Source organism: Elephantulus edwardii, unplaced genomic scaffold, assembly GCF_000299155.1.
Source record: "Elephantulus edwardii isolate Elephantulus edwardi_28Jun2011 unplaced genomic scaffold, EleEdw1.0 scaffold00071, whole genome shotgun sequence".
NCBI lineage: Eukaryota > Metazoa > Chordata > Mammalia > Macroscelidea > Macroscelididae > Elephantulus > Elephantulus edwardii.
The window spans coordinates 401,146-409,601 of record NW_006399821.1 but is presented as its reverse complement, the minus strand read 5'-3'; the positions used below and the strand labels follow the sequence as shown (position 1 = coordinate 409,601).

Here is an 8,456-nt window from a genome sequence, read left to right as displayed (position 1 = left end):
TATCTCATAGTTGTCTTGATTTGAATCTCTGATAAGGTTTTAACATCCATAATATAAAAGGAATTTGTAACTCAATAAAATGACAAATCAACTAAGTAAAAAATGGGCAAATGACTAATGCAGAAATTAAATGGCTATTAAGTACATGAAAAGATCTGCAACATTAACAGTTATTGCGACTGTTGTTAGATGTCACTGAATTGATTCAACCTATGATCTGGCACTCCTCTGTCTTTCCCAAAGACTTGAAAGCAAGGACTTAAAACAGATCCAAGTAAGCTCACTGCAGAATTATTTCCAACAGCCAAAAAGTGGAAACAAACTATCAACAGACGGCTGAATAAACAAAATGTAGTATATACATACAATGAAATATTTTACAGACATAAAAAGAAATAAAGTTCTGATACATACAAGCTATGAAATAAATGAAAAATTTAAAAAATAAATTAATGAACTTTAATACAAATCTTATAAGCTCACACTTAGATGAAGTTCACAAAATAAGTAAACATTCAGAAATAAAAATCTATTTGTGGTGACAAGAGACAAGTAAAAGGGGAAAACAATTTCACTGAAATTAATAACAAATTTAAATTAAAAAAAAGAATTACGTTAGAGTAAGGATGGCAATGGAACCACCTTACCTCTGTAACTTGATTTGTGCCACTATTAGAACCTCTACTCGGAATATTATTGCTTTTCAATTTTTGACTCATGCACTTTTAACTTGTTCAATTTGTATCTTCTAGACTGCAGCACTTCCATGATACATCTTCAAGGATATGAACGTGTACGGCTAAGCACAACTGATAACAGTGCATCTAAATTCCAAAATCAATCTCCATAATAGTCTATGTGTTTCCTACTGCCAAGGGGGCCCTTTAGAGTAGTGAGAGAAGACCTTCAGCCTGAAACCCACAGCGTCCCTTTTCAGCAGGAAGTAGCTAAGATAATACGCCATCCCCTTTTCCTTATGAATCAGGGTGAAGTCTCTCTCAGGGAGGAGTGATAGGGAATGGCAAGGGACACACTAACAAAGGAGATTAATCAGAACTGGCTTTGACAAGCACTGTGGCAATTGGACAATTAAAACAGACATGGGGGGGAAGAAGAACGAACTGGGGATGAGGGTGGAGAAAACAGTGCAACAATGAATGAATGAAAACCCAAAATCTCTGTAAATGTTCATTAAAACTAATAAAATTTAATTAAAAAAAGGGGGGGAAACAAGAAGATAAGGGTTACTCTGTTAAAGGTTGTTGTTACTCTGTTAGGTTTGCACAAAGATTACACAGAAATCAGACTGACCACATCTATGGAAAGAACTGTGAGAGAAGCTCAATATTTCCAATCAAAACCAGACAAGGGCTGACTGTGGAACAGACCAGCAGTTACTCATGTGCAAGTTCAAACTGAAGCTGAAGAAAATCAGTAAGTCCACAAGAACCAAAATATAACCCTTAAGTCTATCCCACCTGAATTGGAAAAAAAACCACCTCAAGAATAGGTTTGAGGCATTGAACACTAATGATGAAGAGTTGTGTGATGATATCAGGGATACCATCTATGAAGAGTGCAAAGATACACAGACTAAAGAGAAAGAATGATCAACATGGATGTCAGAAGAGGCTCTGAATATTGCATTAGAATGTTGAGAAGCCAAAACAAAGGGGAAAAAATGCTGACGTTAAAGAGATAAACAGAGGATTTCAAAGGGTAGCTTGAGAAGACAAAGCATAGTATTATAACAATACGTGCAAAGAACTGAAGTTGGGGAATAAGAAGGGGAGAACTCGTTCAGCATTTCTCCTGTACTAGTCAGATCCAATTTGATGGTATACACAAAAACACACACAAATAATAATAATAATTTTAAAAAAAGAAAGTCATTCAGCATTTCTCAAGCTGGAAAAAATGAAAAACAAATGCAAACCTCAATTTACAATACTGAGAGATGCTAGGGGCAAAGTCTTGGATGACCCAAGAAGCATCAAAATAAGGAGACCGAGGCCGTTTGGAGGGGAACTTGCTGTCCTCCTTCATCTGTAAGAAAGTGCTTATGTAAATCACAAAAAAAAAGAGGAAATACATAGAGGCACTATACCAAAAAATAACTGATTGATAGGCAACAATATCGGAAAACAGTATATGAACAAAGGCAATGAAGGAAAAAGTTAAAGCTACACTGAAGGCACAGGCAAAAAATAATGATCCCAGAATTAATGGGATACCAATTGACATCTTTCAAATAACAAGTGCAGCCCTGGATATGCTCACCATTCTGTGCCAAATAAAAATTTGGAAGACAGCTACCTGGCAAACTGACTTGAAGAGATCTATATTTGTTCCTTCTACTCCCCAAAAATCTGATCCAACAGAATGTGGAAATTATAAAAAAAAAATCACTAATATATATTTTAAAAAATCACTACTATCGTATCCAAGTAAAATCTTGATGATGATTATCCAAAAATGACTGGCACAATAAATCAACAGAGAACTACCAGAAATTCAAGTTGGATTTAGAAGAGGCTATGGCACCAAGGACTTCATTGCTGATATCAGATGGATCCTGGCTGAAAGCAGAGAATAACAGAAGGATGTCTATTGTGTTTTATTGACTAGGCAAGGCGTTTGACTGAATGTATCATAACAAATTACAGCTAACATTAAGATGAATGGTAATCCCAGGACACTTAATAGTACTCACAAGAACCTGTACCTAGACCAGGAAACTGTTGTACAAATAAAGCAAAGGAACACTGTATGGTTTAAAATAAAGAAGGTATGCATCAGGGCTGTATCCTTTCTCTATACCTATTCAATCTGTAATCTAAGCAAATCATTTGAGAGGCTAGACTTTATGAAGAGGAATGTGGCACCAGGATCAGAAGGAGACTCATCACAACCTGCGTTATGCAGACGACATAACCGTGCTTCTTGAAAGTAAGGAGGACTTAAAACACTTGCTACAGAAGATCAACAAATACAGCCTACAATACAGATTACAATTCAACATCAAGAAAACAAAAATCTTCACCACTGGGCTAAGGATTGCTGTCAAGACCTACCCAGGGTGCTAAAGAGCAATGACATCAGTTTAAAGACTGATACCTGATTCAAGCCATGGTCTTCTCAATTACTTGCTATGCATCTGCAATTTGGACAATGAGTAAGAATGAAAAAGAAGAACTGATGCCTTTGAGTCGCGGTTTTGGAGAAGAGTACTAAGAATCCCACAGTCAAAACAACAACCAATTATGTCTCAGAGAAAGGGCGATGAGGGTGTTCCTTACAGTCAAGGATAGTAACACTTTGTCTCACATACTTTGGACAAGTTTCTTAGAAAAAGCATGATTGGCAAGGTGGATGGTCAGTGAAAGAGAAAAAGACTCTCAACAAAATGGATTGACACAGAGATTGTAACAATGGATTAAAGTATATCATAGGTGATAAGGACAACACAGGATTTGGCAAGGTTCAGATACATTGTTCACAGGGTCTCTATGAATCATAGATAACTCAATGGCACCTAACAACAGTATCTGTAGAACACTGTAAATACATTATTGAATTATATATGTAAAAATCATTGAAATGGCAAATGTTTTGCTATATATATATATTATCAATAAAAATATTAAAAACAAAATTTACAGATAATTTCAAGGGGAAAACTCCACAAACTATTCATCTAAATATCTACTTATTAGCAGTACAACTTGGAAGATAGAATTTGTATAAAATCCGAAGACTCTGAATCGACCAATGATATTGAGAAGACTAATAAAATTAACTAGACTATTTACTAGACACTTTAAATAATCTACAACAAACTGTGGCTGACTCTGAAAAGAATGGGAATCCTAGAACACTTGATAGTGCTTATGAGAAACCTATACTTGGACCAGGATGCAGTTGTCAAAACAGAGCAAGTAAACACTGCATGGTTCAAAATTGAGAAGAGTGTACACCAGGAATGTGTCATATCTCCATATTTTCAATCTATATGCAGAACAGATTATCCAGTAGGCTGGGTTATATGAGAAGAAATGTGGCATCAAGATTGGAAAAAGACTCATCAATAATTTGTATTACGCAGATGACACAACCCTGCTTGCTGAAACTGAGTAGGACCTGAAGGGCCTGCTGCAAATGGTCAAGGACTACAGCCTCCAATATGGCTTGAAGCTCAACATTAAGAAAACAAAGATTCTCATCACTGGGGTAGTTGGCAGCATCATGATAAATGATGAAAAGATTGAGATTATTAACAGCTTCAATTTGCATGGCTCCATAACCAACACTCTTGGTGCTAGGAAATTAAAAGACAAATTGCACTGGGAAAGTCTATTGTCAGGGACCTCTCCAAAATAATGAAGAGCAATGTCAGTCTGGAGACTAAGGTGCATCTGATCCAAGTCATGGTCTTTGTAATTACTTGCTATGCATCAGAAAGTGGGACAATGACTAGGGATAGAGAATTGATGCCTTTGAGCTGTGGTGCTGGAGAAGAGTATTGACTACACCATGGATGGCTAGGAGAACAAATAGGTTCATCCTGAAGAGGGTGAGACCAGGCTGCTCCTTGGAGGCAAGGATTCTGAAGCTTCGTCTGACATACTTGTGACATGTTGCAAGGAGGGATCAGTCCATGGAGAGGGACATCATGCTTGGGAGAGTGGAGGGACAGCACAGGACATGAAGACCCTCAAGGAGATGGACTGATGCAGTGACTGAGGTAATGGAGGTAGGTATGTTGGAGACAATAAAATTGTCACAGGATAGAGCAGGGTATAGAGATGTTGTATATAGGATCACTGTGAGTCGCAAGTGACGTACCGGCACATAACAAAAACAACAAAAATACTGTATATACAAAGATGAATGAAGAAGATGCCTTTTCTATCCTCAGGAATTTTCAATCTTGTGGAAAGCCAAGTATAAATAATTACTCTGATTCTTTTCATCTGTAAAATTATAGAGTAGTAAACGATCAATATTGCTTCCCTAGAGAATATATTTTCCATTATAGATTGATATGATCAACTATTTTTTAAAAAACTAAATTATATAAAATCAATTCTTTAGCTTTTGCTCAACCCTGGAGAAACTGATACAACTAGCTTTCTCAAAGAGCAAAGATCAAGACCAGATCTTACAGCTAAAGTAACTGAAAAAATAAGAGACATACCCTATTTTCTTAATAATCATCATCCAGAAAAGCTGTTGTTTTGCTGTCGAGTCAAAACCAAGCCATAGCTGACCCTGTAGAGGGTTTTTAGAGGCAATAAATTGCACAGGCAGAGACTGCCCACCCTTCTCCCAGATGAAACGCAACACTTACTTTTTGGCAAGTGCTCTTCTCTCCTCTGGTGTGTAATCTAGAGATCCTATGGCTCCTTCTCCTTTTGTAGGCATAAATCCAATGATGGCTAACAATGCTGTTCTTACTGAAATAAAAAGTAATCTCAGTCTAAGTTATTCTGTAAAAGGAATCGGGTTTATTCTGGAAAAGGAAAGGTAAAGGGTTTCAACGAAAAGGGGAAGTTGTCTTAAAATGACGGCAAAATTGAGACACAGAGAAGTATTTTTAGTATTTGTTCAAAAAGAAAAAAAAGTTTATCGAATCCAGCTTTAATCTCAAAAAATATTTTATGTCATTATTAACTGATTAAAGTGGTGTAAAATTTATATTCACTATAAATTAGTACTCACTGCTCCAGGAAGGCTGCCAAGTTTCCGGATGATGGCCCGAGATGCTCAAACAGATTTTCTTGCCCACTTCAAATCGTCCATTTGCCTTAAAAAGAAATAATGACTTAAAAAATGTACTTATTTATGGGTCACCCTGGAGGACATTATGCTGAGTGAAGTATCTCAGTCACAAAAGGACAAATACTGCATGGTGCCACTGTTGTAGAATGGGACTGACATCAGGGTTGGGGTAAGACTGAGAAAAACTGGATAAATTATGTATACTGCATTGAAACAGATGAGGGAGAGAACAATTTAAAAGCAATATATAATAGGGTATTATGGTTATCACAAGAGTCCAGAATTAAGGATGCATAGTGGAGTGTACTTGGGGGGAGGGGGGTGTGTGTGCAGGGGGATTGTATGCCAATGAAAGAATTTTTCTTTTACTTTTCAAAGAGAGGAGTGAACTTGGGGGCAGAGGGAGGGCTGGTCAGGGAGAAAAGTGCAACAATGAATTAATGGAAATCCAAAATCTCTGTAAATGTTCATTAAAATTAATAATTTTTTTTAAATGTACTTATTTGTGTATGTGTATATATATATATCACCTTTTATAGCTATTCCACAAATATTTGTTGGATGCTGAGTGAATAATTAAAGGTGTTTGTTGTCAGAAGTTGTAGCATTTTTAAACTGAATTGCACAACTCAAATATAAACAATTATTATTTGAATAATAAAATCTAAAACATTATAAAGATTTACTGATATTCTAGCTCTGTGCCTGTTATGACACTAGAATCTGTGAAGGATGTAAAAGAAAATATATAAGGCAAGAAGCAAAAGTAAAGCATAAGGACTTGGTATCTTCTAACAAGAAGAGCAACCAGTAGTCCTTAGAAGCAAGTATGCTAAGTCTTCATCTCAAATACTTTGAGTATGATATCAGAAGAAATGACTATTCCCTGGAGAAGAACATCATGCTTGAAAAAGTAGTAGGAATTGTTATTCTAAGGTATGATCGAGTATGACTCATCCTATCCTATGCTGTATCATCCTCATCACCCCTGACATAACTGACCCCATTGCTGCAATCACTGTGTCAATCCATAAGGTTGAGAGTCTTCGTCTCTTATCAACCCTCCACCTTTCCAGACATGATGTTCTTCTCTAAGGAAGATCTTCTCCTAACAACATGCCCAAAGATGTGAGGCAAGGCTTTGTCATCTTTGCTTTAAGGACCACTCCAGCTGCACTCTCTCCAAGGCATATCTGTTTGTTCTTTTGGCAGTACCTGGGATATTAAGTACTGTTCTCCAAAAGCATAACTCATTAGTGCTTCTTTTATCATCCTTACTCACTGCCCAGTTCTCAGATGTATAACAAGTGACTGAAATATCATGGCCTAAATCAGGTGCCCCTTAGTCTTCAAATTGACACTGTTGCTTCTCAGTAAATAAAAGAGGTTCCAAATAGCAGACTTTCCCAATGCAATATATCTCCTGATCTCATGACTGTCCATACCAAGTGGATCCATGTAAGATGAAGTCATTGACACTTTCAATATTTTCTCCATTTATCATGATGCTGCCTATAAGTCCAGTGGTGACAATCTTTATTTTCTTGATGTTGACATGTAACCCATACTGACGATCCTTTATGTCCCCCTCACTTTCAGCAAGTAAAGCTGTGTCATCTGCATAAAGTAGGTTACTGATAAGTCTCCCTCCAATCCTGATACAACATTCTTCATAGAGTTACAGCATCCAAAATAATTTGCTCAGCGTTCAGACTGAATAGGTATGGAGAGAGATACAACTGTGATACATACTTTTCTTAATTTTAAACTTATACAGTGTTTCCTTGCTCTGTTTGCACAACAACCTCTTAGTCTAGGTATATTTTCATATAAGCACAATTAAATGTTCTGGGATTCCCACTTTCTCAATGTTAAATTAAAAAATAGACGGTCTAGAGATGTGCTAACAACAGTGACTGTAACAATCAGCAAAGACTATGATGGAGAAGGACTGGACAGGACTCTGTTATCTAATACAAAGGCTTGCTATTAGAATTGACTCAATAGCACCTAACATGAACAACAGCGAATTTGTAAGGAGAAAAAGGTTCTGAGTTTTAAGACAGGTATGATTTTAGGAAAAGATATGAAGAACAAAAACCAAAAAGTAAGGTCAGAGATGATGATTTCCATTCTGAACATGAATCTGATGTCTTGATATTGAAGATGCCCAGCAAGCAGGTGGGGATCTGGTACCTATCTTCACAGAAGTGATTCACTTAAGTAATTATATAGAAATAAGCTATAACTGCTAAAGTGTGAACTTGTAAAATATTCATACTTAGGGGAAAGGAAAGGCATGAAGTTAGAATTCAAGTGTCATAAGGGTAGATTTTTACTTTTTCTCTTTTATACCCACAGGGCCTAGTACATGTAGTTGTTGTTATGTGCCATCGAGTCGTTTGCAACTCATAGTGACCCTATGTAAAACAGCCCTAAACTGTGCTCTATCCCGTGCCAATCTCATTGCCTCTTGACACACCCATCCCGACTACCCCAGTCACTGAATCAATCCACCTCATAGAGGGTCTTCCCCTCCTGCGCGGTCCCTCTACTCTACCTAGCATGATGTCCCTCTCCAAAGACCTGTCTCTCCTTGCAACATGTCCAAAGTATGTCAGACGAAGCCCCAGAATCCTTGCCTCCAAGGAGTAGCCTGGTTTAACCCTCTCTAG

General features: G+C 37.1%; 1 protein-coding gene across 1 annotated transcript in view; it reads right to left on the bottom strand.

The window, feature by feature from the left end:
* The window catches only part of UBE2J1 (ubiquitin-conjugating enzyme E2, J1), a 50,741-nt gene that overhangs the window by 24,990 nt on the left and 17,295 nt on the right, over positions 1 to 8,456 (bottom strand). The window contains exons 4-5 of the mRNA XM_006888697.1: positions 5,722 to 5,806; positions 5,351 to 5,456 (exon numbers count right to left, since the gene is read on the bottom strand). Of these exons, the coding sequence (XP_006888759.1) occupies positions 5,351 to 5,456; positions 5,722 to 5,806 (191 nt within the window). The remainder of the gene's footprint in view (positions 1 to 5,350; positions 5,457 to 5,721; positions 5,807 to 8,456) is intronic.